At 42.3% G+C, this 27,220-nt stretch overlaps 2 protein-coding genes across 6 annotated transcripts; one reads left to right on the top strand and one right to left on the bottom strand.

The window, feature by feature from the left end:
• Positions 1 to 120: 120 nt before the first annotated feature.
• ATP5F1C (ATP synthase F1 subunit gamma) lies at positions 121 to 8,059 on the bottom strand (the record flags this gene model as incomplete). Of its 3 annotated transcripts, XM_082076026.1 has the most annotated exons (10): positions 7,935 to 8,059; positions 6,577 to 6,611; positions 5,505 to 5,636; positions 4,564 to 4,768; positions 3,973 to 4,116; positions 3,533 to 3,597; positions 2,848 to 3,003; positions 1,673 to 1,769; positions 797 to 836; positions 121 to 252 (listed from the first exon to the last, which is right to left on the bottom strand). In XM_082076026.1, exons 1-9 carry the CDS (start codon positions 7,976 to 7,978, stop codon positions 830 to 832), a joined length of 885 nt encoding a protein of 294 aa, XP_081932152.1. In that variant the 5' UTR covers positions 7,979 to 8,059. The 3 variants fall into 3 exon arrangements, with proteins under 3 accessions (XP_081932152.1, XP_081932153.1, XP_081932154.1); XM_082076027.1 differs by lacking the exon at positions 797 to 836; XM_082076028.1 differs by lacking the exons at positions 121 to 252; positions 797 to 836 and having other exon boundaries at positions 1,669 to 1,769.
• Positions 8,060 to 8,095: 36 nt separating this feature from the next.
• KIN (Kin17 DNA and RNA binding protein) lies at positions 8,096 to 25,564 on the top strand. Of its 3 annotated transcripts, none has more exons than XM_082064374.1 (13): positions 8,096 to 8,275; positions 10,618 to 10,712; positions 11,603 to 11,646; positions 11,763 to 11,885; positions 12,817 to 12,998; positions 14,420 to 14,468; positions 14,790 to 14,847; positions 18,720 to 18,840; positions 19,321 to 19,371; positions 19,985 to 20,053; positions 21,120 to 21,219; positions 22,708 to 22,808; positions 24,585 to 25,564. In XM_082064374.1, the coding sequence occupies exons 1-13, from the start codon at positions 8,162 to 8,164 to the stop codon at positions 24,645 to 24,647; spliced, it is 1,170 nt and encodes a 389-aa protein (XP_081920500.1). In that variant the 5' UTR covers positions 8,096 to 8,161; the 3' UTR covers positions 24,648 to 25,564. The 3 variants fall into 3 exon arrangements, with proteins under 3 accessions (XP_081920500.1, XP_081920499.1, XP_081920501.1); XM_082064373.1 differs by having other exon boundaries at positions 18,717 to 18,840; XM_082064375.1 differs by lacking the exon at positions 24,585 to 25,564 and adding an exon at positions 23,914 to 24,529 and having other exon boundaries at positions 18,717 to 18,840.
• The last annotated feature ends 1,656 nt before the right edge of the window (positions 25,565 to 27,220 follow it).

Raw genomic sequence — 27,220 nt, 5'->3', positions numbered from 1 at the left:
TGCCAGATACATGACAAAATGCAGAGCACAGCCCTTTAAAAATTATATTTCAAAGCATACCCATGTCAAACCCAGATATTTAGACACTGAGAGCATTTGCTCTATAGACAACCAAGAGCATTTGTTTCATGTAGGTGGTTTATTGTAAGAATTTACAGATTTCTGGGGCTTTACCACTTCTTCACAAAATAACAGAGCAGTCTTGTTAACACAGGCAGGTTAAACCATATGATCAGAACAGCTCTTCTTCACCTGTAAGGAAAAATGAAGCAAATTAAAACCCTTTAATTTTTTTTTTTCCTAATTTAAAACTTTTGGCTCCTCTAGTTTGAATATTTCCAACTCACTAATATTCCTAACCTTCCCCACCACCCCAGCCTCTTCATTAAGTCTATTTTTTCCTTGCACATTTAAATTTTGAATATGCTTATTTTGCTACAGAAAGCCCTTTAGGTACCACATCCTACATACAGACATTTTAAAGTCATTGCATAAGGTCTGGGCACTATGATAAAAATAAACAATAATTTCAAGTGAATCCAATCACCCAGTAAAAAAAAAAACCCACAGAAAATTATGTCAAATGTGGATTTACGCATTCATGGAGGTATTTTGCTTAAAATTATTGACTCTTAGGAACTTCTCATTCATATTTAAACTAGCAATGGGCAGTTTCCCAGCTCTTCCAGAAAAGCAGTTTGTCTGAACACCACCACTGAGTTCTTCATTTGACTTCAAGATTTTCTGTGTTAATTCATCTAAAAGAAACAATCTGGTTTCTATTTGGTAACTTTACCTCTTGGATTTGGCTGAACCGCTTTTTTTCCGATTAATCCCTGGTTATGGTATTACGAGAAAAAACAGAACAAGCAGGTTAGGAAGCAACTCATGCAAACTCAGGCAAAACTAAGCATGTATTTATGACCACAAATGTATTGTGAGGAGCACAATACAGCACGTAACTGCTTTATGATATGTATTCCAGGCATTTTGTAAACATACAGGATATTAACACGTATTTGCATCTGAGTATAGCACAAAATTTCAGCTGTTAGATGTAATACACATGAGCTACACGCAGTTACAAATTGTGGTCTAAGCCCACACATTTGTAACCTGCAGTACACACCTTCACAAAACTTCTTGCTCAGGGAAATAAGCAAAATACTGAACTTCAAGTCAAGTACATATTCAGTATCAACATATTCTGGAAATTCCCTCCTTCCTCCAACCCCACCCCAAACTCTCAGCTTCTGAACACCATCACAGGCTGATTTATCCAGCAGCATTTCAGTCACCAGATTTGCCCTCAACATCCAACACTACTGGGCTGTTTGAGCAGAGAGAGGAAGACAAGCCCAGAGTAGAAGAGAGGAGGGGGGAAATCCACTGAACGCCAAAAAGGAGGAAAACCACTGCCTGTTGAGGCTAAAAATCGATTTTACCAGCTTTTTAACTTTATCTGGCCAAAAAAAAGGCTGCTAAACATCACACTTGTTAGTAGAAATGCGCAAGCCGAGAACTTCAGAGTCACACCATGGGCTGTCTTCCCTCTGGTTTTAGAACCAACACACCCGAATGCTCCCCGCTGACCTGACTGCAGCAGAACATATGACACAAGCCTTACACAACTTTGCAACAACTCCTACTTCACGTTTACACGGGTACTCACAGAGCAGCAGCACCAGAGATGATCTCAATAAGCTCCTTAGTAATGACGGCTTGACGGGTACGGTTGAATGTCAGGGTCAATTTGTCAATCATCTCAGCTAGAAAAAATTAAATTTGGAATTTAAACATATAATAATGATTCAAATACAGATAAAGAGAAGCTGTATGAACAGAATACCAAATATTCTTGTAAATCCATCCAAACGGTCAAGAGTCTTACTGCACTTTTCATTTTTTTTTCCCCCACATATAGAACTACTAGGAGACAGCCTAGAAACTTGATAATTTGGCTTGAGGCATCAGAGTTAAATATCTTAAGAACAGCTAGTAAACACCACAGTACAACATAGCTTATTTTAACATAACACAAGCATGTGTTATTTGCATTTAAATTAGATTTGACTGTCAATAACTACATCAGTATTTCCATCAAACTACTGTTATTCTGGTGAAAGAAGACAGAGCTTTTTGAAATTTTTATTCACCTATTTTTTTTTAACACAGAAGGCATTACCACTTTGTCACAAGATAAAGCGGTCAGCAGAGACACACCTATAGTTCCAATTGCAGATCACATCAGCTTTACGCTGTCACCAGTATCCTTAATGCAACGCGACCTTCTTAGGAATGAAGTCCTATCATCATGCCACGCTAAAAGCTGTTGCTGTCTCCCACTGCACACTCTCTGCACTGTGTTCAGTTTGGACACCTTCCAAGGAATACTTGTATATTCTGAACTTGTTGCACAACAGGTGGGAAAGCATTTAACCATTGTTTCAGTTTCCTCACCCTTCAGCTGAAGCAGTACTAATTACACTAGACTCACAAGCAGGTAAGAAAAGGTTTCTAAAAAGTTTGGAAATCCTCAGACCAGCTACACAAGAAGAGCGGAAAGAATATTTGGCTGTTACAAGATTAGTTTAGTATTTCACTTCCAGTTATCTAGTCTTGTTTCTCACATACTTGACAGCAATCCCTCTTCCCAGGGACTAAATAAGATTCACATGTTCAGAAAAGCATCCCAATTGAACTGGCTCTAAAAAACAAACTCAATATGGAATTAAGAGGGAAACCAGCTCATTTCTCATCATTTTGGAAGCAAAGAATTACACAAAGGTAGCTCAATGCCTTCATGCTAAACTACTGAAGTCCTGGGAAGCCACAGTGTAGACTTACAAGCATTTTTGCTGGCGTTGTCCATAGCGGTCATCCTAGCACTCTGCTCGCTGGTGGTGGATTCCTTCAGGGAGTAGTACAGAATATTTGCTAGTGTAAATTCCTGGTAGTTTCTCAGCACGTCAGCATCAATATCATCATAGATGCTCAGGCTTTCTGTACAATACAAAAGAGCAGACTTAGCAAAGCAATTTTCTCTATGCACTATGTGTACTTTCATAAGAAAATTTTAAGTTGCAGAGAGATAAAGTATTTTATGTCTTTTCATTCAATTTAACACTAGGAAAGTCAGATTCTCACCAAGGCCAAATACATTATTAGTGTATTATGTTTAATCTTCCCAACCAATGCTGCAGAAACATTCAGGATACTTTTACTGAGTAGTGCAAACTGCCTGAACACCCAGGCTGTCCAGGGCTGAAAACTGGATTTGACAGAGTTCTGCATACGCTTATTTTTTGCTTGAGAGAGAATCATAAATCAAAATTAGTACAACGATCCTTTTAACCTCCTTGCCCTAGAGCACCTTGACAGGTCAGCATTAGACTGCCAAAATAAAACAATCTATTAAACTTACGATATGTGAACCATAGTAAGATATTTTAATACCATATTCCTGTGTTCAGAGTACTTTTTCTGTGATTTATCACTGCACATAACTGGTGGTTTCTAGTTCACCACTTACCAGAACCAGCAACTGTTTCAAGAGAGAAAATGGGTTTTTCATCGGTCTTGTAGGAGATGACAGACCTGTATGAAAAGAGCATAATAGGGTTAGTTGAACTGAAGAGCCAAAATTCAGTGTTTAAAATCAAAATAGAATAAACAACTTCCAGCCTTCCAATCCCACAAAGTTTTCTGATAATCCTGAGGAAGATATGAGATACTACGTGGATATAATGACATACTCACTAAATACAACGGCACTCACTGCACAAAGAGAATTCCAACCACGGCTATTAAAAAAATCACCAAAACCAATGTCTCTTCACACACAACAAAATGCACTCACTCCTCCAGAAATAAAGCAAATTGGGTCAGTTTTCATATTACTTCATTGGGCCAACATGCTCTTCGAAGCCTTCTACCCAGTATTTTTCTAGTGCAGTTTCAGTTTAATCTTACCTGAACCGATTGTAGATGACAGAGCCTTCATCAAATTCATACCCAGAGTTTAACAGCTCCAAGGCAATGACCGAGGCATCTCCAAAGCTTGGAGGTCTCCGTCCCACTTCTTTGAATGTCAGCAGGAAGTAGTTGCCATGTGTCCTGCAGTAACATCAAATCTGTGTTAGAACAAGTAGATGCTCTAATGTACAACTACGTGGCACCAAGAGGCAACGAGTCCAGTAACTTACTAGCGTTCAGAACTAAGGGTTTTGCTGAATCGGGGCCTGAGATAAATACTGCTTTCTTTTTCAGCTAAATTATTATGATAACTTTGATAATAAACACACATTTGTAACAGCACTAGTGTTGCTAGCTTTCAGACTTTTATTCTAAAAATATAGTAGTGCTGTGCAGCAATTTCATGAATGTCCAGATGATCAAAACCCCTTTTAGCATATTTGCAGATTTGTTTTTAAAGAACTTGAGTTTAGCACAGCTTCATTAAATGCAATTGTCTGTGAATGGCAAACAGCTTTACAAGCAGTCTTGAAACTTCTGTTACAGAAAACAACTAAAACCACCAAACCAAACCCTTCCCCTTTTTACCTCTGAAGCAGACCTCTGATCTTGTCACCTACTCCAACCACCATAACTTCTTTCCCTGCATTCGAGAGGTTGGTAATCTCGTTCTTCATGGTTTTAGCAATAGACGTATGGATAGCACCACACAGACCTCGGTCAGAGGACACACCGATAAGGAGGTGCTTCTTCTTGTCCTCGGGTGCCTTTATTTCTGCCTTCTCATACAGAGCTAAAAAAAAACCCAAAACCAAACAAACATACCAAAAAGAACCCCAAAACAAAACCAAAAGAAACCAACACAAACACAAACAAACAAAACCACAAAAAAAGAAGAAAATGGTAAGTTCTTCAGGGGTGCCAGGAAGCAAACAGGTCATATCAAAACAACTTTGACTTATTCTAACTAAAATAATCCCTAGAGGGGTTCTAAACCACTGTGAGATTAATTTTATCTCCCTCAAAATCACTGCCAGTTTGCCCATGACATGACCAGAGGTGACAAACAATTCAAAGCCAGCCACCTCTCTGCATCGGCTATCACAAAATCAGTGTTATTAATTAGTTATGTTCACTGTGCAAGTCCACTGGCTCAGGAGCACGTGCAGCCCAAGAGTTCACAAGAAGGTGTGGCAGCAGCTGTAGCTGCTACAGAGACAGGACACGACTTAATTAACACACCGAAGCAGGCCAGAAATTCTGATTTATGGTACTTTTATAACTAACAAAAACAACCACACGAAGTTAAAAAAAAATTATTAGACATCATACTGAATTTCATATTAGAACTCTTAAGCCACTTTCCGTAAATCACTTATAAGGAACACTCAAGGTGATATTGGCCTTGAGATACAAATTCCTTTGGAAAGAATCTAACAAAAGGTTAAAAAAGTCTAGATATTTTATCACCACCATGAAAACCTTCCTCTTCTGATCCCACATCACACAGCACAAGAGCTTTCTCTCACCCAGTGCTCCTGTTCCATAAACCCTCGCAGGCTTCAGCTCCCTCTCAGCTCTTGCGTATTTTGCTGCAGAAACCATCTTCATGGACTTGGTAATTTTTTGAATGTTCTTGATGGACTTCAAGCGCCTGGTAACTACAAGGTTAATAGTTGAAGGTCATGGGCTGTACTGGGCATAATGACATCCAAAACAAGCAATAAATTGCTAGCAACAGGCATCCAAAAATATCTTGCCAAGTTCCTCAAAGAAGAAAAAAATAAACAAACAAACAATGCACAAACAAACCTCATAAAAGACGTGCCCTCAGTATTTATAGTAAGAAAAGAGTAAGAGTAGTAATCTTGAAAACCCAAATGCATCTTTACAATAGGGATGTCTTTTTCCCCAGACATAGCATTTATTCAATATTTAGCCCAACGTAAGGTCTCTTTCCTTCCGCTTTTACCTGTTTAACAAATATATCATTTGAGGTATATTGTCATCTTTTCCTAGACGACAAGGAGAGTAAACAGAAAAAAACAACCCCAGACTATAAAGACAGAATAAGCTTCCGCCTCTGTTTAGATTGTAGCAAAAAAAACATTCATAAAAATAGTGATGTAAAAACGAAAACAGAACAGCTGTCCTATAGACAAGCACAATTCCAAGGCAATGTCTCTGTATAAGAACCTAAAAAGCATGGCTTAAAGAAGTTTTATCGAAGTGAAATCATCCAGTCATCCTTTCCCTGCTTCAATGTTAGATAAATGGGCAGGGAAAGAAACATAATAGAAAATAAATTTCTTGAATGTAAAAATTTGGTTTAGCACTTATGAGAAAGTTATTTTTGAAGTACATTTGAGTAAAACTATATTGGTTTGCTGAACTGACATCTCAATTAGTGTTAAAACCATTTTAAGCAATACCTTTTGCGAAGGCCACTCATTTAATACAAGAAATGCTGGAGGCTCATATATCAAAGTTATGGTGCATCACAATTAGCTAACTTGACAGAGGCCAGCAGAAATTATACTTCAACATATGTTTTCCTGCAACACTTTCCCTCTCTCAGAAACAAACAAAAGCAGTACTTACTGTCTTTTAGAGTTGCCATATTCCTGACTTGGCCCCTGAAAATGAATGCAGGATAAATTAGGATAGTTCATAGTTCTCCAGCAAATCAACACCTGCCAAAGGCAGGTCCCTTTTGGAAGAATGAAATAAGCCAGCAGTGTGCCCCGGTGGCCAAAAAGGCCACCAGCATCCTGCCTTGTATCAGGAATAGTGTGGCCAGCAGGGCTAGGGAAGTGATTGTGCCACTATACTCAGCACTGGTGCAGCCACACCTTGAATCCTGTGTTCAGTTTTGGGTCCCTCATTATAAGAAGGACATTGATATACTAGAGAGAGTGCAGAGGAGGCGATGAAGCTGGTGAGAGGCCTGGAACACAAGTGTGATGAGGAGCAGCTGAGGGACCTGGAGCTGTTCAGCCTTGAGAAAAGGAGTCTGAGGGGAGACCTTCCTGCTCTCTACAAATACCTGAAAGGAGCTTGTAGCATGGAGGGTGTTGGTCTCTTCTCCCAAGCAGCAAGTGAGAGGAAAAGAGGAAATGGCCTCAAGTTGCACCAGGGGAGGTTTAGATGGGATATCAGGAAGAAATTATTCCTGGAAAGGGTTGTCAGGCATTGGAACAGGCTGCCCAGTGCAGTTGTGGAGTCACCATCTATGAAGGTCTTTAAAAGGCGTTTAGACGAAGTTTGGGGACATGTTTTTGGGACGTGTTTTAGTGCTACAGTTAGGTTATAATGGGACTTGATGATCTGGAGGGTGCCTTCCAACCGAAATGATTCTATGATAAATTAAAGAATTGCTGTTTCTTAAAAAGAATACGGAAGAGGGACAAGCCACTCTAAACCATGCCTTGTATGTAGACCCATCCCCCTTCTCCTTAACTCTTGTGACACCATATCTCATTTAATGTAAGATCCACATTATTCTATGTAAACAAAACCCAGACAGCATGACATCAGAAGGGGACACCTTTCAAAAAAATGCAACTTTCTTTTTTTTTTTTTAAATGAATTAAATAAAGCAGAGCAAGCTACACCGTTTCCTGACAAGAGCAGAGTCTCCTTGCACCACCTGTCACCTACGAACTGTCCTTTCCACTCCCCATTCCCCTCTCCCCAGCTGAGCGACCCTTCCCTTCAAGCTCCCGTCCCCCCCCTCACCCCCGAACCGTGGGTGAGAGGACGGAGCCCCCGGTCACCCCTGTGTTGCAGGGGAAGCCGCTTCCCCTCAGCCTCACGGTCCCCACTCCCCCAGCCACCCCACAGCGCCTCAGGGCCTGGCGGCCCCGCAGAGCTGAGGGGACCATCAGGCCCTCAGTCACGCCACCGCTTTCCCCCACCACCGGGACGCATCCCTGCAGGCCCCTTCCTCCGCCCGTTACCATTGCGGCTGATAAAGGGCGACGGCGGCCCCGCGGGCGAACATGGCGGCTCCACCACAGCCCCGCTGAAGGTCAGCGCGCCCGCACCGCGCATGCGCGCACCGGGGCGGCGGGCACCGGAAGTGCTTCCGCGACGTCTGCAGCTACTTCCGGCGGGGGCGGAGTAGCAGCCGTGACGGCGGTGGCGGAGGTTTCGGGTGCTTTACAGGTTTCGTGTCGCCGCCGCTATGGGGAAGGCGGATTTCCTCAGCCCCAAGGCCATCGCCAACCGGATTAAGTCCAAGGGGCTGCAGAAGCTGCGGTGGTACTGCCAGATGTGCCAGAAGCAGTGCCGCGATGAGGTAAACCCGGCCCGACGGTGACCGGGCCCGGGTGGGCCTCGGTGTCTCGGGGAGGGAGAGTGATCGTCTGTGAGGGGGCGCGGGGGGCTCTGACCCTTTTGTAGGGAAACCCAGTCCCCTTGAGTGGGGCCGATCTCTTGGGTGTACACAGAAGGGTCAGAACCCTGCGCTTGGGGTCTTCAGTGCCCTTATGGGGGCTCCCATCCCCTTTCTAAGCGCCATTAAGGAGTACACGGGGGACTCCGATCGCCCTGTTGTGGTCCCTAGCCCTCTTGTGGAGGGCTGCAAATGTCTTATGTGATCTCATAACTTCGTAGGTTTCCCAAGTTCCCTGGTGGGGGGTTCAGGGCTGGCCCAGATTTGCCTTGCAAATATCCCCAGTCTCCTTGTGAGGGCTGTGATCCCATCTGTAGGGTGTGATCTTTCTAAGGAGCATTGTGGACTCTGGTCCAGGTTGCTCAGAAAGGTGTTGGATGCCCCATCCCTGGAGACATCCCAGGCCAGGCTGGACGGGGCTCCGAGCATCCTGATCTGGGTGAAGATGTTCCTGCTCATTGCAGGGGTTGGACTATGTGAGCTTTGAAGGTCCCTTCCAACCCAAACTATTCTGTGATTCTATGGCTTCAGTTGCTGGGAGCATGGGGAACACCAGCTCTCTTTAGGGAGGTGTTGGAAAGGGCCATTTTTCTAGTTTGGGGGTTCACAGTCCCTCTTGTAGGGGCCACGGCCCTGTTGTGGGCAGATTCATGGGACTTGGAAGGTTCCCAGTTGCTGGGGGTGGAGAAATCCTCATGCACTTTGGAGAAAGTGTCTTGGCCCTGATCCATCTTTGGGGATGTTTCATCTCTTGCAGAGTGACTGTTTAACTGGGAGTGAGAAGGAGCACAGGGTGGCCCCAAGCCCCCTGGAGGGGTGATTCCCTTATATTTACCTTGAGGGATCAGTGGGGTTAAGAATTAGGTGGCTTCTATCCACTCTATCCACTTTAGAGGGGAGTTGAGGCCAACCATGTTTTCTCTTGGGAACAGGGTGGGTGCAGTGACATGCCCAAGGGGATGTACATCGGGAGCACTGTGAGGTCTCTCTTCACAGAATAGTTTGCGTTTGAAGGGACCATCAGAGCTCATCCAGTCCCACCCCTGACATGGGCAGGGACATCTTCACACGGCTCAGGTTGCTCAGAGCCCTGTCCAGCCTGGCCTGGGATGTCTTCAGGGATGGGGCATCCACTACCTCTCTGGCCAACCTGGGCCAGTGTTTCACCACCCTCAGTGTAAAAAGAAATTCTTCCTCATGTCCAGCCTGAATCTTCCTCCTTTATTTTAAAACCATCACCCCTTGTCCTGTCACAACAGGGACTGCTAAAAAGTCTGTCCTCATCTTTGTTATCAGCCCCTTTTAAGCACTGAAAGGCTGCAATAAGGTCTCCCCAGAGCCTTCTCTTCTCCAGGCTGAACACCCCAACTCTCTCAGCCTGTCCTCCCAGCAGAGCTGTTCCAGCCTCTGATCATTTCTGTGGCTCCTCTGGCCCCTCTCCAACAGGTCCATGTCTGTCCTGTACTGAGGGCTCCTTCCTTCTGCTTCTGGTTCAGTTTCTTCCCTTCTGGTGTGCTTTTTCTGTGAAACTTCCCTCTCTTCTTTTCACTTGTCTGTTTACTTGGAATTTGCCTGTGGAATGCAGTATCCTCTTCTTCCTGATTTCCACCAGATTGTGCTCCAAAAGTACCTCTGCTTGGGTTAACTGCGCTTTTAGTTTTCCATTCTCCATGAATAGGCTCTTTAATGTGCCTTAGAGAAGTAAAGCATCCTGTGGCTGTTTAATTGGCTCATTCTTCAGCTCTTTCTGTCCCCCTTTCCCTTTCACCGAAGAAACTCAAATCCTATTATCTTCCCAGAGACTGCAAGCAAAAAAGCTTCAGAGTTACAACCTGATCTTTCTGTAAAGGGGGACGGGGCTTTCACGGAATGAAATTTGCTGTTGATTTAGTCATATTGTGATGAAAGAACATTACATTAGACAAAAAAAAAGGGGTGCAGTCAGACGTCCTATGTCTGAGTGCTTTTTTTGGGAGCTCTGATGACTTCAACCCTGTGCCAGAGGTGGCCAAACCATCACAGTCCATAGCTTGAGCACCCAAACTGCTGGAAGGTCCTGACTCATAGCCACTTTCACAGTTTGTCTTAAGGCTATTGGGCTCAGGAGAGTTTTGTTTCTGGCTTGCCTGATCAGTAGGGACGATCACCCTATGCAGGCCAAGAAATTTCACTTATAGAATGTTATTTTTAGTACTCTTCAGCTGTGCAAGTGTTGCAAATTGAGACAAAGTATTTTTATTTTATAGAATGGCTTCAAATGTCACTGCATGTCTGAGTCCCACCAGAGGCAATTGTTGCTGGCTTCTGAAAATCCTCAACAATTCATGGATTACTTTTCTCAGTAAGTTTGCTATATTTTCTTACCCAGGTCTTTGTTCCTCTATCCCATCTGTGCAGCCGTACCTCTAAAGCTCAACATGTCCCACTGAAGACACTTCATTCTGATACATTTTAGCATCAGCTCTTTTTCTAATGGCAGTTTGAAAACTTAGGTGATGTCACTTCTGAATGCACATGAGGGGTTTCAGGGAGCCATGATGTTTAAGGAAATTTGGCAGTTTTATCCTGTGTCTCAGTCCCGTTTTAAATTGCTCTGTGTTACAAAACACGTCACATTTCTGCCCCGGCTAAGCGAGCGCCACACAGGCAGAGTTACAAAGGGCTAGAAAAAAAATAGAGCCATTACAGAGCGATAACAAGTCAGGGGTGTGATTAACCTCCTGCAGTTTCCCCCAGTCCTTTGTCCAGCTGACCTGTGTGACAACTGGGTTGAGTGGAGCTGTCTCCAGCACGAGGCTGAAATGAGGCTTTATACTCAAGCCCTTGAATTAGCAGCGAGATGAGTGATCAGTCCCTCCCATCTCCCCGCTGCCGCCCTTTGTCCTGCCCTGTGTTTGTTGTCAGCCAACCTGGGAAGATACCTGGTAATGAAATACCAGCAATTAGAGGGAAGTGTTTACATTTCGTTCTTTCCATTTTATCCCTTTGAAAGGGGATTATCCTTTTGAAGATTTAATTTGTATGTGCAGGTACCATATTGTGTTTCTTTGTGTGTGCCTACTGCATTTAATGCTAGTGTACAGAAAAAGGGAAATGAGTGTCTGAATTTCATTATGCTCTCTTTAAAAGAACACATTTTTATACTGGAGGTATTTCATTCTTAATGGCAATAGAAAATTGCTTTGTGATTATTAAAAGTTTTACTAAAATACTTTCTTTTTATCCCCTAAGGGAGTTCCGAAATGATTTCCTAGAACTCCTCAGGAGGCGATTTGGTAAATATTTTACTGCTTATTTGTTAGTTTTTAATGCCTTTTATTAGCTCAATGCAAGAAGTTTTGCTTCCTTTCTCCTAGATCCCATATTTATATTTTATAATTCTATATTTCAGGAACAAAGAGAGTTCACAATAATATTGTGTACAATGAATATATCAGTCATCGAGAACACATCCACATGAATGCCACACAGTGGGAGACACTGACTGACTTTACGAAATGGCTGGGGAGAGAAGGTAAATGTAGATGCTTAGGGTTGGGAAGTTTTTATGTTATTGGGTAATTGCATTGCTGATAAGTGATCAGTAAATGTTTATGTTAGGTCTCCCATTTCCTTTTGCTTTCTTTCTCTCCCTTCCTGCATATATATTAACATGTCCAAACATATTTCTGTGCAATTAGGAATTTGCTTATAAAAAATGTCAGAAACCTGGGATAAATGTGTCAGTCACGAACCTTTCCTTGTTTTGTCTGTTGGGCTGTATTTATTGGAGGTATTGCTGTAAATTCCAAATCAACTTCCAGCAGTTGCCATTTAAAAATCAAAAATTATGATAGAACATTTTTTATGACTTCAGAATCCTTCCATATTTACAGTGACAAGAAGGGAGCAGTTGTTTTCATTCCTGGCCTGGTGAAAGGGTTAAAGCTTGAGATCTGCAGTTTTGTGTTCCGTGGGAGAAAGAGCGATTAAATGGCAGAAAGTTTACTTTGGCTCTGATTCCCTGTGTCCTACAGGATATGTTCAGGAGTCATATACAGCTTGAAAAGTCACTCTAATGAGTTAGTAACAACAGCGTAACATAGTAAAGTTTCCTTTAGCGTGATGCTATTAGTGTGTATTGTTTATATATGTTAGATTTCTGCTTTTTCCTTGTTAAAACATTGAGAAGGAAATATTTTCTTCGATAAGGGAAGTATTATCAAACAATCCACTTTATTATGTACTCTGGCTTATTTCCAAATAGAACTGGCTAGCTGAAGGGCAGAAACAGATAGTAAAGATAACTCAAAGTCAATTTTACCAGGCCAGTAAGGAGTACATTGTCTCTGGTAAAGTATCTGCATTGTTACAGTGATCGTGGACTGTGCAAATGATCTTGATATTTTCTTTGTCCCTTGCTTGCTTTTGTGAGTATTAATCTTTATCTTCTATTGACTTTTTAGGTCTTTGCAAGGTTGATGAGACTCCGAAAGGTTGGTACATTCAATATATTGATAGGGACCCAGAGACTATTCGCAGGCAGCAAGAACAAGAGAGGAAGAAGAAACAGGACCTTGATGATGAAGAAAAAACTGCTAAATTCATTGAACAACAAGTTAGAAGAGGCTTGGAGGGGAAAGAACTGGTGAGGAAAATTACACTGTATGTCAACCCTCAGCTCAAAATTCCTCTTAGTTAAGTTAATGGTGAATTCAATGCTGGTGAGATCCTTGCACTGGTATTTTCTTTGCAGGCAGTTAGAAGGTGATGAGTAAGCTTCATGCTTTAGGTTACAGGCTCATCACCAGTTCAAACTGGGGAACAGTGGGCATATTTGGCTGCATTGCTGTTCCCTTCTAAGCCACAAGGAACAGTCTTCTCCCAGATACTTCTGATAGCGGCCTCGACTAACTTGTTTCTGTCGAAATTGCAATTTGTTACACTTCCTTGAGTAACCAGCTGGTGTTTTCTACAGCTGATGAACATTCAGATCCTCTATGGATTCACAGTTTAAAAAAAATAAATAAATAAAGGAAAACAGAGGTTTCAGCTCCTTGTAGATTTGATGTGATTTTTGAAATCTGCTAAAATCGCATCCTGTGGCTGTAGTGTCCAATCCTGGCCATTTCAGACTTTGATTTAGTCTGTCTTCTTCCATGCTTGGATCACCACATCAGTTCACTTACGTTCTGAATTTTCTGCTATACAGCTATCTTAGATTATAACCTGTTCCAGAGGAAATCTTAGGTTTACTTGGTATCTGGCTCACTTTAGTACTAAAGGAGTAATAATTACTGCTCTTCAAGTGATTAGTGATTTAAAAATCACCCTTGAATTTAGGAAGGGAGAGTAAACAATACAATAACCTGCATGACATGTTGTCTTTTGTGGTATTTCACAATTTTTAGGGCTGCAAATAACAAGTACAGTGGGGAGGCTGATAAATAACCTGGAGGTGGGGCAGGGCTGACGTAATAAAATCCACATAGTGGAAGTTTTATTTTGGTAGTGCTGGTGTGGTATTTGGGATCTGTTTATTTGGCATAATTCTACAACTTCCACACATGTTGTTGCCTGGAACTGGAACCTCCCTTTTGATCCTGACCATTGATAGGTACATTTAAATGCCGTTGTTAACAGTTATCTTTTTCTTAATTTAAAACTAATTGAAGTTTAAATGGTCTGAGCCTTTGGTCCTAAAAATTTGTAAGGATTCCAGAATTTCCTGCTTTGAGTCTTCAGTCTGTTCAGAAACCTGTCTAATCATGCTGGTTCAAGTAGAGAAAACTGCTACAGTAAGGCTACTTTCATGCTGGAATCAAGCAAGTTTAGACAGCATCTCTGTAGAGAGTGTTAATTAGAGAATTTTGCACAGAAGCCTCTAATGAGATCATGTTTATTCAATATATAATCTTCTATGAATCAAGCCAGGTTGAATATTACAGTCACTTGTAATAATCTCACAGTAGTCTGTAAAACTGAGCTAATCAATGATCGCCAAAAAATGATATCTTGGCTCGGGTGTCTGTTTGACTCTTGAAATGTGTTTTGTGTCTTTTTTGGCAGGAAAAGCCAGTCTATACCGAACTGAGCAGAGAAAATGAAGAAGAGAAAGGTAACCAGATTTTGATATATGTAATTTTCTAGAACATACATAAGCTGATTTTGTGATTAAAATGAGATGAGCGCTGAGGCCTGCTCAGTGCTTCGTACAGTGCTTTGAGAACCGTTATAAAGAGCACTGGAATATGGAAATACAGAGTGTTCTTTCTTATAACGTTTAAAGTAATTTATTTTAAAAGATGAACCAAACCATACATTAGTAAATATTTTCAAATTTATTATCTTTTCCATTTGCAGATTTTAAAAATTGTAACATCCTTCAATGCAGTTATGTTTAAAGATAGAAATAGAGTAATGTCTTTTTATTTTTTAGTTACATTTAATTTAAACAAAGGAGCAAGTACTTCAATAGCAGCATCTTCTAAAACAAGGTGAGAAAAGAATTGAAGGGCAACCTTTACTGTTGCAAAGCACTTATAGGAGAATGATATTTGTACGGGCAGGAAGATGTATTTTGTCCTAAAATATTTGGAGTCTAATATCTCATCCTATCATGTTGTTCAGGAAGGGATACTTGGTGACTTCATGGTTCCTTTTATATTTGAAATGGGTAAATGGGTTTATCTTAAATGTGTGTGCTGAGGAGCTGCCTTGAATTCACGATGGTTCATGGCAGAAGCCCATGAAGTTCTAGGCATTTACAGGTTCCTCTGAGGAGATACTGATGTGAGAGGGTGGAAAAGGGATCCAGTCAGAGTGTTTGAAGTGAGTTCCATCTTGTCCCAGCTGCCTCCTACAAATGGGTCTTCATGACTTGTTAATTTTGGTTCCTAAAAGGTTTGATTGCCTTCTCTAATTGGAGGTAATATTTTCTCTGATCATGATTTAAGAAGCTTGAATCGACCTGATGTAAATCTTTCTGAAGCTCATGAATGTAATTGTCATCATATAACCGTGAGCGACGCAGGACAAAAGCGATCAATAATGCAAACAATTCTGACTTACAGCAGTCTGTGAAACTGTTTGATGAGCAGTACATCGTTTCATGTGAGGCAGTATTCTAATTAAATATATTTTGGGTAAAACGAAAGCTTTCCTCTCATCACAAGCTCAGCTCTTAGATAAGGTATCTGATGGGAGATATGCCAGTCAGAAAATGAGACAATTAAGTAGTTCTTTGCGATAATAGGTACAGATTTCAGTCTTTGAGGAAAACTTGTAAATTATCCCTAAGCATTGAGTTGTGCTTAAGATGAGTCCGAAACTTTAATTCAGACACTTGAATAGTGTCAGTGAGGAATACTTAAGGTGCTTGCTAAAATTTGGCTGAATGTGAAATCATATATCAAGTAGTCTGATTTTTTCTAGCATATGAGAAATACTTGTCTGCAAACTTTATAAAGCTAGTACAGAAGCAAAATTAGGATACCCACTTCATGGTGAAGTGACTGGATGATGGTTTGTATGTCACTGGTATAGGTGTCATAGATACAGGAATCGCTTCTGAGTTGTATATAGACACTGCTTCCCTGTGACAGCATCAAGGTGCGTTCTGCAGCCTCTGGCTGTTACTGAGGATCAGTTGAGTTCAACCTGGTACCCAGGGCACTGTGCAGCAGAACTTCTGGCTTCCCACCTTCCATGCTCACAGCACAAGAAACCTGGCACTTGTATTTCATGAGTGAGGCTACAGAAATAGGACCAGGAGATCCTAGATAGTGGATGGAAGAGTTTAGAGGGTGTGGGGATATTGGTAGTTGGGTACAGAGATGGAGTGGGAGGGAAGATGTGCCTTCCCTTGAACATCTATGTGGCTGACATGGAGTGAGGACTCATCGCTGCGGGCACAGCTGCTGGTGCTGCCTGCCCTTGAGCAAACTGGGAGCCCTAGGCTTACTTTTTTCCTTCAAGAACTTACATCCTCAGATCCCTGCTTAACTCACTCAGTAGACAACTAAGATTATAATTACATCTAATGAAGGAATGAGCAGAAGCTCCTTTCAAGCTGCTTTCCCGAGAGACCATATTGTGGCCTTTTGGTACTTAAAAGAGGCCTAACAAAAAATGGGAACAGACTTTTCAGCAGGACCTAGGAAAAGGGGTGATGTTTTTAAACAAAAGGAGGGGAGATTCAGGCTGGACGTGAGGAGGAAATTTTTGCCCCTGAGGGTGATAGAACACTGGTCCAGATTGCCCAGAGAGGTGGTGGATGCCTCATCCCTGGAGACATCCCAGGCCAGGCTGGATGGGGCTCTGAGCAACCTGAGCTGGTGAAGATGTCCCTGCTCATGGCAAGGAGTGGACTGGATGGGTTTTGAAGGTCCCTTTCAACCCAAACTATTCTATATGATTCTCAAGGGCACTGACTCCTGTGTGCAGTCTTGCAAGTGTATCAGTCCTGTCCACACAGTGATCAGCCTCAGTTGTGCACAGGGAGGGTCTCCCCAGCCCTATAATCCCATGGGAAGACCCTTCAAAACCTGTTTGCTCTGATCGTTAGGACCCTGTCTATAATTTCTCAGGTAAACATAGTCATGGCTGGTTTATACCAGTTGCTGTCACGTTGGTATCGACGTCCAATATAAATAGTTCTTTTTGTCTCCATTCCCCTGATCCACTGAATGTCCCTTTCTTGTCCTTGCTCCAGTTTCAGCTAACGTGGAACTGATCAAATCTGTGCATACTGCAAATGAAATGTCATCGTGGCTTATACAAGACACTAATGCTCGTCTGTCTTGATGCTTCTTAGGATTGTATTTGACTCTGTCATGACTGGTCCACACTGGTAGCTGTCATCTGTGATCATAGCCAGACCCCTTTCTGCTTTTGTTGTTCTTAAGCAGCTCTCTGTAGATAGAAGGTAATCAGAATAAACTTTTCCAAAGTATGTGAGCTTGCATAATGTGCTGTTGAATTTTGTGTTTTTTTTAAGATGAACCAGTCCCTTCTGGTGTCCGGTTCTTTCTTGTGTCCTCCACAGTGATGACACACACTAACAGTGTTGGTGGCCTCTCTTTCCTTGTCCCAGGGTCCTTAATGTATATGTTAAATAAGATTTGTTTTAGTGCTGACACCCAGGAATCCCTTAGTAACCTCACAGCTAGAGTTTCCCTTCTTAAATATAGGTACTGCACTTAGTTTAATTGTATGTTAACCTTTACAAGGTGTTAAGTACTTCCTATTTGATTTGTGATTTAATATGTTATTTCTTCTAGAACTCTGACATGGAGATTATCCAGGCTTCCTCTGAAATACAATTTTTCTCTCAGTTTTGCTTCTACTACCATTTCAGCATCTTCATTCCGATATGTATCTTCCCTTTGCCAGTATATCCAACATCGCCACCACAGGCAGAACATGCGATTTGTTGTAAGGCTGTATTAATATTGCCTTACTGTCCACCTCACAGCAGCTGTCTTCGTTTTTCTGGATGAGACAATATGTAATTGAGTTTTTTTTTACTGTACTCAAAAGTTATTTATAAAAATCGCTTAACTCAAGCTGGGTTTTGGCAGTTCTCACTTTACCTACATGTTCCCTGATATGTAACTTTTTGTGCTGGTTGCTCTTTTCTTTCAAAACTCGTAGACTGTTTCCCTATTTTAAATATGATTGTGAAGATGGTGTTTATTTGCTGGGTGTGCAGCTCTTTTCTACAAATTAGGAAAAGATTATTCATGGAAAGCGTTGTCAGGCATTGAACAGGCTGCCCAGGGCAGTGGTAGAGTCACCATCCCTGGAGGTGTTTAAAAGGTGCATAGACAAGGTTTTTGGGGAGTTAGGTTATGGTTGGACTCAATGATCCCAAGGGTCTCTTCCAACCAAAATGATTCTATGATTCCCATGTGTTTTCTCCCATTGCTGGATAGGTTAAGTATCTCTTTCTGGAAGGAGTTCTAGACGTCTGCCAGGTCTATCCAGGTGGCTTCTCTAAAGCCACAGATTTGTCCTTTCAAATTTGAAAACCCTGTTTGCAGACCTGCTTTTGTCTTCTCCACTGACCTCAAGTCCCCGATCAACTCTTTGCTTTTTGTGCTGGTGAAATGATCATTAAGTTGCTTTCCTTCTGCTGGACCGCTGGCAGCAGACATCGGTGAGTGTGGAGTTTACGCCTCAAGAAGATCAGTTCTAGCTGCCAAATGCAGTCCTAGAGAAGGCGGCACTCAGGGTCTGGAAGGTGACTTGCACAATTCAGATTGAATAGATCAGCAGGCCTTTTTGCACAGCCAGTTCTTCAAATGCATCTTGGTAGAGGAAACAATGTAAGGTCTGCTGTGAAAACACGGTCTTACTCTTCCAGCAGTGTCCTTGGAGCAAATGCACTGAAGATGGTGGAAGGGGCAGTTAAAAGAAAAGAATCAGCTCATAGCTCTGGTCAGTCCAAAGAGAAAAAGAAGAAGTCTGCACTGGATGAGATTATGGAGGTAAAAATCATGCAGGATCTGTGTCTTTGTAACCCTGTGTGCTTTACCGGGGCATCCTTTGAAGTGATCTCAGACCTTCAGTTCATGTGAAATTCAGACTTTCGTATCTTAGCAAGCAAAATTTTCTCACATCCCCATTAAAACTGGTTTCTACTGCTCATCTGTCCCTATTGCACAGACAACTCAGATGATGGAAGTAAAGGAATACAGATTTTGGAAGAGAAGAAAATATCTAGAAACAAAACAAATCTTGACACAAAACAAATATAAATCTCCATCATTTTATTATGGATGCCTGGATCTCATCAGATTGATTTTTATGCAGCAAGCACATACTGACTTACCCATATTTAGGTTTTTGGTTGTTTTTTTATTCCCATTTTGATGTGAGCCTAGAGAATTGGTTCAGCTTTTCAAAGGCATGGGAAAGTTGCGGTGAAAGGAGTAAGTAAATGGTGATTGTTTTTTGTCGTTCTGTAGCTTGAAGAGGAAAAGAAAAGAACATCTCGAAGAGACTACTGGTTGCAGCCTGTAAGTGTCTTAAGAATTATTATTATTATTATACCAAATACAACCGATTCTTCATCTCTAAAGCCGCTGTTGATTTGTGTGAAGATCCAAGACCAGATTCCAAACTAAATTTGCTCTTATTTTGCAAGCTGCCAAATGTGAAATATTACAGTATCTGGGAGGAATTACTGCAGGATCTGCAGTCTGAAGTGTCATATGCCTGACCTCAGATGGGGTGGAATTCTCTAATTAAAGAGCTGTTACTGTGAGTCTTTACAAATCATGTTTAAATCATGATTTTACTGGCACGTAGAAGTCAACATCAGCCTTTGATCCGAGAGACGTCATCTTAGCTTCTGTTTTTTGACTGGACTTCTAGATCAAGAAGTCTGGCCCTTGACCCATTGAGGACTTTCACATTATATCCTGAATTCAGCTGTAACTGTAGTTGTAAAACAAACAAACAAAAGTATTACTTTGAGACAGTAATTTAAGGATAAAGACAAGTTCCTGAATGCTTAGTCTTTACTATTGTCTGTGCCTGGAGTCAGAGCAACCTGAATGTGCAATTAGTTTAGATTGTTTAGTTGTATATTTTTGCATCTTATTATTTGTCTCCATTCAAATATTCCAGGATATCATTGTAAAAATTATAACGAAGAAGCTTGGAGAGAAGTATCACAAGAAGAAGGCAGTTGTTAAGGTAAAGTATGCAAACGTGGCATTGGTTAGGCTCTTCTGAGATCAGGTAACTTCTGAAGTTTTGTTTCACTGTGCAAGTTGTTCAGCCTTAAGTCAACACTGACAGGAGCTGAAACGTCATCTTCATTTTACTGGGACTTATTCTGGGCAGGGAGTGAATCTCTGAATTGGTTTAATGTCACTTACTCAGTGATTCTTTCTTAACCACGGTTTCGTCCTGCATAGTTTGTCCCTATTAAAATGTGTGCCTTGGAGAATAGTCCCTTTTTGATATGACGAAGTGCAGTGCAATTGAGTTTTAGTCTCAGACTAGTCATTTTTGCCCATATATTTAAACTGGAGGATGCCTTTGAACAAGATCCCGTTTCTACACAAAATCTGCAGGCTCTCAGCCTCGCTTTGTTGTTTAAAAGTACTTTTAGCCACTGCCAGTGAAATTATGTTGTGCTGGGCAGACTAGGGCTCAACAGTTGCTGGCGAAGGTGCCAGAAATGATGCCCAGGTGCATTTTGAATCATTGACTAGAGTGTACAGAGCTCAAAATCACCGCTTTTTTGGTAGAGATCTGGAAGGGTTTATGAGCCTGATGTCTGTCTTGTGTTGAGCTCTGAATACCAGAGGTGGAACATGGTTTATTCCAGGTGCAAAGATGATCAGTGACATTTTCCTTAATCAAGAGGTAGTAGTATTCCAGTATTTACTGTGTGGCTTCCAGCCATCTTTGCCTCCCATGGGGGAAAGAAGCCTCTAATTTACTCTCCATCTTTGAGAGAATAGCCAAGATAGCTGACCTGAAGCTTGACAAAACCTTCAGAGAAGGCTCACAAAATTAATGGTCAATTAAACCCATCACTGGTGTTCAAGAGGACCCCTTTTAATCAGCGTGGGGCCTGTCAGCAGTTGGTGAAAGCTGGATGCCTTTAGGACAGCTCAGGGGTCCCTTTCTGCTTGTGAAAATGTGGAAGTGCAGACTCGTGGTCCTGAGTTTGTTAATTTTGAAATGTAAAATTAGATTTTTTTTTTTAATATATTTTATTTTTCTGATTGGCCTTTGCTTTTCACAACAGGAAGTGATTGACAAATATACAGCAGTTGTGAAGATGATTGATTCTGGAGACAAACTGAAGCTGGATCAGACACATCTGGAAACTGTCATACCCGCACCAGGTATAGCTATTTTGTTCATTTTTCAGCGTAGCTGTCACTGCAAAACTTAGATTTCAGTTCTTTTAAACTATAATTCATGTACTTGAAAGTACCATAACAAGAGCTGTCTTGTTCTTGGGACAGTGTTTTGCTAGCTGGTTTGATCATATACCAAATATCCCCTGGTTACTTTCTAGGCAATTATTACATTGCTTCTGCTTTGAGTCCTCACAGTCCTTTCTCATAAGAATTAGATTATTTTCTGAGAAGGCAGAAGTGCTTTAGGAATCAGCGCATTTGATGAGATGAAAGCATCTCTCTTCAGCTGCCAGGAACCATCTCTGGGAGCCCTGCAGAGCCATTGGTCATATTTATCCTGTATTTTCCCTTCCAAAGTCATGCCTCAAATAGCTGTGGGCACTTGGCAGAGCTTTCCTCACCTCCTGTTTGGTTCGCGGGCATTTCTTTGACTGGCACACACTGATGTTTGTGTGTAGCATCTGACCAGTATTTCAGGGAACAGTCAGGGTAGCAGTAAGCAGAACACAGTGTATGTAGCATTTTGGGATTTGCAGATTATTCAGCAGACCTGCTGCATTCTGCGTTTCTGCAGCTGCTGAGGAGCTGAGTGATGGTATCGGTGAGTGCTCTGTAGTGTAAGGATGCTTGTATGTGAGCTCTGTCACTAGGAGTGATGTCCTGAGGGGACAGCCTGTGTGAGACAGGAAGAAGGAGGTGCACTGAGCCATTAGTATAGGGAATGGGATGTTGAAGAAATGGATTTGGCTTCTTGATGTAGTTTCAATTGTGTCAGCCCACAGTATATGTAGCCAGGAGCAGTAAATGGAGCTGTGCTTTGGAAACAGGCAGGTTGTAATGTGTCTGCTTCTGGGCTCTCCAGTTTAAGAAGGACAAAGAATTACTGGAGAGAGTGCAGCTGAGGGCTGCAGAGATGATGAGGCGTCTGGAGCATCTTTCTGATGAGGAGAGACTGAGAGAGCTGGGGCTGTTCAGCTGGAGAAGAGAAGCTGAGAGGGGATCTCATCAGTGCTGATAAATATTTCAAGGGTGGGCGTCATAGGATGGACCAGACTCTTTTCAGTGGAGCCCAACGACAGGATGAGGGGCAATGGGCACAGACTGAAGCACAGGAGGTTCCGTCTGAATATGAGGAGAAACTTCTTTCCTTTGAGGTGCCAGAGCCTGGCCCAGGCTGCCCAGAGAGGCTGTGGAGTCTCCTTCTCTGGAGACATTCAAACCCATCTGGACACCTTCCTGTGTGATCTGCTCTGGTGAACTTGCTTTAACAGGTGGGTTGGACTGGATGATCTCCAGAGGTCCCTTCCAACCACAACCAGTCTGTGATTCTGTGAGGCAAAGCTGGGAGCTGCTTGTTGGATCTGCTGGGAGAAACCTTCTCTTTCCCAGCAGTCAGTGGAGTTGAACACAACTCCATCAAAAGAAGCTGGGAGCCCCGCTGTGTAACTTTTTTCCTATTTCTCATTTCAGGCAAGAAAGTGATGGTATTGAATGGTGGTTACAGGGGAAATGAAGGCATCTTGGAATCTATCAATGAAAAGAAGTTTTCAGTGACAATAATCATCGACTCTGTAAGTATCGAACACTGCAAAATTTTGTTTGCATAGAGCACTTTTCATGTGTACATTGGAGAGCTTGCACAAAGATGCTGTCATTAATCCTGTCTTACAGGATGGCTTTATTTACAGTGTGCAAAACGCTGTGGTCACCTCCCGCCTATTCCCAACCAGTAGGAAAACAGCCACATATTCCCCACTACAGACTGATGTTCTGCTTTTTGCTTTTAAAAAGATGCCAGGATGTTAGTTTTGTCAATTTTTGAACTTGAAAGAGACTTGCAAAACGTTTTGTATGTTTATTTTGAATGTGACTGTTGTTGTACTATTTTGTGGGAAGGTGAAAAATGTGAAATATGCAAGGAGGTGAATTTTCTCATGCCTTTTCCAGGCTGAACGTGGGGCTTTATGTGCTTACTTGTTGTCTTCTTCATGGTTAACAATTATGGTTGTTTTTTTGGTTTTGTGTTGGGTTTTTGGTTGGTTTGTTTTTATTGTTTTGGGGGGTTTTGTTTGGTTTTGGTGTTTTGTTCGTTCATGGGGTGTTTTGCTGTTGTTCATTTGTTTTACGTATCACCTTTTTCTGAGCTAAAATTAGACCATGTTATCACGTCTGTGTGGCTACTTCTTTGTTCTCCTCTGCAAAACCAATCTTTAAACTCACTGATGCAGGAGAAAGGATATTGGCTCAAAGTCAAATTTCTTAAACATGGCTTTCAGGAGAGAGACCCTATTAGGATCCCATTTGATGAAGGGCTGCAGAAACGCAGCCCATATTAGATTTTGGAGAATTTGCTTGAGAACAGACTGTGCAGTTGTCCTGATCACAGAAGGGGGTTTAGTTGGAGCTGAGGATCATGATAATGTTGGCCTTGGAAAGCCAGGGTAGTGTTTCATAGAATCATAGAATGATTTGTGTTGGAAGGGACCTTCAAAGCTCATCCAGTGCCACCCCTGCCATGAGCAGGGACATCTTCACCAGCTCAGGTTGCTCAGAGCCCCGTCCAGCCTGGCCTGGGATGTCTCCAGGGATGGTTCATCCACCACCTCTCTGGCCAACCTGGGACAGTGTTTTACCACGCTCAGTGTCAAAAATTTCTTCCTTGTGTTTTTTTTCTAGTTCTCCTGCTTGTAGGTGTTAAGATTTCCCTTTCCTGCATGACCTCTGAGTCTATACATAGAGTGAAACTACTACTGGAAACCAATGAAGTCTGTGAGAATTTTCTTATTGTTTGTAGGGTGACCAGGATTTTTATAGATAAGAAGTTTGTGTTCAAAATTAAATCTTTTACTACTTAAAAGTTCACGGTGAATTAATTCAAAACAGCTGCTGTTTGCCCCAATATCACAAGGACTTTAACTATCATAAATAAAAGAGAAAAAGATTTCTGGCACAGTGTTGAGATCTTGTCAAATTGTCTGGTCAGGCTGAAAACAAAGGAACAGCAAACATTGTGTTATAAGTGAATCCCAAACCTGCAGTTTTTTGGATGCATTCTGCTACGCACCTCCTGTCCAGCGTCCGGTGTGCAGTTATACGTAGATTTTGGGCAGAACACTTAAACAGAAAAGTGGTCGTTGTGTTTTTACTGGGTGCAGCACTGAGTAAAAATGCTAATGCCTGTGATTCCCAGTGCTGTTCATTTTGATTGTGCTTCTTGAAAAATGTCTAAACATGATGAGATTTCATACAGTGCCCTTAGCCATCTTATTTTAAACTCCCTATTGGGAATTCAATAAACAAACAAGTTTATATTTTGATCTTAATTATTCTACTATGTCATTCTCCAGGGACCTTTAAAAGGACGCCGAGTTGAAGATATCCAGTATGAAGACATTTCCAAACTCGCCTGAGGTGCTAATTGTGGATCAGAAAAGATTTTGATTCCCAAAAAATCTTTCTGCCATCTTGCAGGCAGACACAAGACTCTACTGTGTCAGGGTTTTAATTGTGTGTGCGTATGTATTTATAATGTATATAGCAATTAACCACAAGCAAACTGGATTTATTTAAAGATCACTATGGATTTATTACATAAAATGTTTGTGGAGATCTTATCAGGGGAAATATTTCACCTGATTCTATATCGAAGTTGTGTTATATTTGTTTCATTTTCCTTTTGTAAAACATAGCAGCCAGCTGCAAGCTGCAAGATTTTATTTACTGAAATATATTAGCAGTTCCATAAGAGAGAGAATTACCTACAAGTAGCTGCTTGAGGCAGGTGGTGTGTGTCAAAGCCAGGGGAGTTTATACACCACATTTCTCAAGTTTGCAGCCGAAAGTGAATTCTGGCTGCAGGAACAAGGGAAGGGATCAGGAGAGTAGCAGGAAGGTAACAGGGCTGCAAGGGATTGTTTTCCTCGGTCCTGTCAGAATGATCTGGTTTGTTATTTGCTGTCATCTATTTTTGCTTAGCACATCAGTGATAGTAGAACGCAAGGCATCGCTCCTCTGTTATCTTGTTTGTCAGGGTTCCTAATAATAGGAATATGCAATTTATCTTCATTGGGAGCTCAAGATGGATGTTACTTGAGGGGTTTCTCGGATGCCGGCAGAAGTGTGTGCAGATACAAATTGGTGATTTCTCTTCTGGTTTTCCAGAGTATTTTCTTTGTTCATGCTTCCATTGTCACTCTGCTACATGAGTAACATGAGTCATGCTAAATGATGTAACATTACTGTTTTATTTTTTTAAAAACAAGTCACATTTTGTACAATGTTTAATTTCTAAGGCAGTTCAGGAATAAACATAAACCCTTCTCAGGTCGCTGTATTTCTTATCAGCCTTTTAAGTGTGTGAGGTGTCTGTTGGTTTGGATCTACCACAGAGCACAGCAGAGCGCCCAGCTGATGTGCTGCTGTACAAGAGAGGCGCAAATTGTCCCAGGCAAAGTGCAAACCATCACCTGATGCTCTGGTCTGCCCCTGGCTTGGTGAGTGTCTCTGGAACCTGATGGAGAGAAAACAAACAGCCCCATCCCCTTGAGAGGAGATCTCAGCTGATCCCAGAATCACAGAATGTCAGGGATTGGAAGGGACCTCAAGAGATCATCCAGTCCAGTCCCCCCACCGGAGCAGGAACACCCAGATGAGGTTACATAGGAAGGTGTCCAGGCGGGTTTAAATGTCTCCAGAGTAGGAGACTCCACAACCTCCCTGGGCAGCCTGTTCCAGGCTCTGTCACCCTCACTGAGAAGTTTCTTCTTATATTTAAGTGGAACCTCCTGTGTTCCAGTTTACAGCCATTGCCCCTTGTCCTATCATTGGCTGTCATCAAGAAGAGCCTGGCTCCATCCTCCTGACACTCAGCGTTTACGTATTCATAAACATTAATGAGGTCACCCCTCAGTCTCCTCCAAGCTCCAGAGCCCCAGCTCCCTCAGCCTTTCCTCACACGGGAGATGCTCCACTCCCTTCAGCATCTTGGTGGCTGCACTGGACTCTCCAGCAGTTCCCTGTCCTTCTGGAACTGAGGGCCCACAACTGGACACAATATTCCAGGTGTGGTCTCACCAGGGCAGAGTAGAGGGGCAGGAGAACCTCTCTGACCTACTGACCACCCCCTTCTAATCCACCCCGGGTACCATTGGCCTTCCTGGCCACAAGGGCCCAGTGCTGGCTCATGGTCATCCTGCTGTCCCCCAGGACCCCCAGGGCCCATGATTTGCACATGGGTTATCTTGCACTTTAAAAGTTTAAGGTCGCTAGAGGCAAAAATCACTGTTCCTTGTCCCTTGCCTCAAGGTTCTGTGTCTTGTTGATTTTTTTTTTTTTGGTTTCCAGGGGACCACTGCAGGAAACGCTGAGAGATTGCACGGGTTTGGTGAAACAGCTGCTGTCTGGAGTAGTTTGAGAGAAACTCGCACAGGACATCAGATGGCTTTGCTGGAGTCCTGGACACAAATGCAAGACAGAGTCAAGCAGTAACACGGTATCTGAAGAATGGAGCGAGTTGAGAGAAGGGAACGGAGCTGGTGAGGGGCTGGAGCACAAGTGTGATGGGAGCGGCTGAGGGACCTGGGGGGTTCAGCTGGAGAACAGGAGCTGAGGGGAGACCTTCTGATCTCTGAACTGCCTGAAAGGAGCTTGGAGCATGGAGGGGGTTGGTCTCTTCTCCCAAGGAACAAGCACCAGGGCGAGAGGAAACAGCCTCAAGTTGCTCCAGGGGAGGTTTAGCTTGGAATATTGGGAAAAATTTCTTCTTGGAAAGGGCTGTTGGGCATTGGAACAGGCTGCCCAGGGCAGTGGTGGAGTCACCATCCCTGGAGGGGTTTAAAAGATGTATATATGAAGTTCTCAAGGACATGGTTTAGAGGCAAACTTAGCAGTGTTGAGTTAATGGTTGGACTCAATGACCTTAAAGATCTTTTCCAACCAGAATGATTCTATGGTTCTAAGAATGGAGAATTATGTGGAAGGGAAC

Source organism: Streptopelia decaocto (assembly GCF_964273445.1).
Source record: "Streptopelia decaocto genome assembly, chromosome: 1".
NCBI classification, from domain to species: domain Eukaryota; kingdom Metazoa; phylum Chordata; class Aves; order Columbiformes; family Columbidae; genus Streptopelia; species Streptopelia decaocto.
This window is presented reverse-complemented; position numbering and strand designations above follow the sequence as displayed.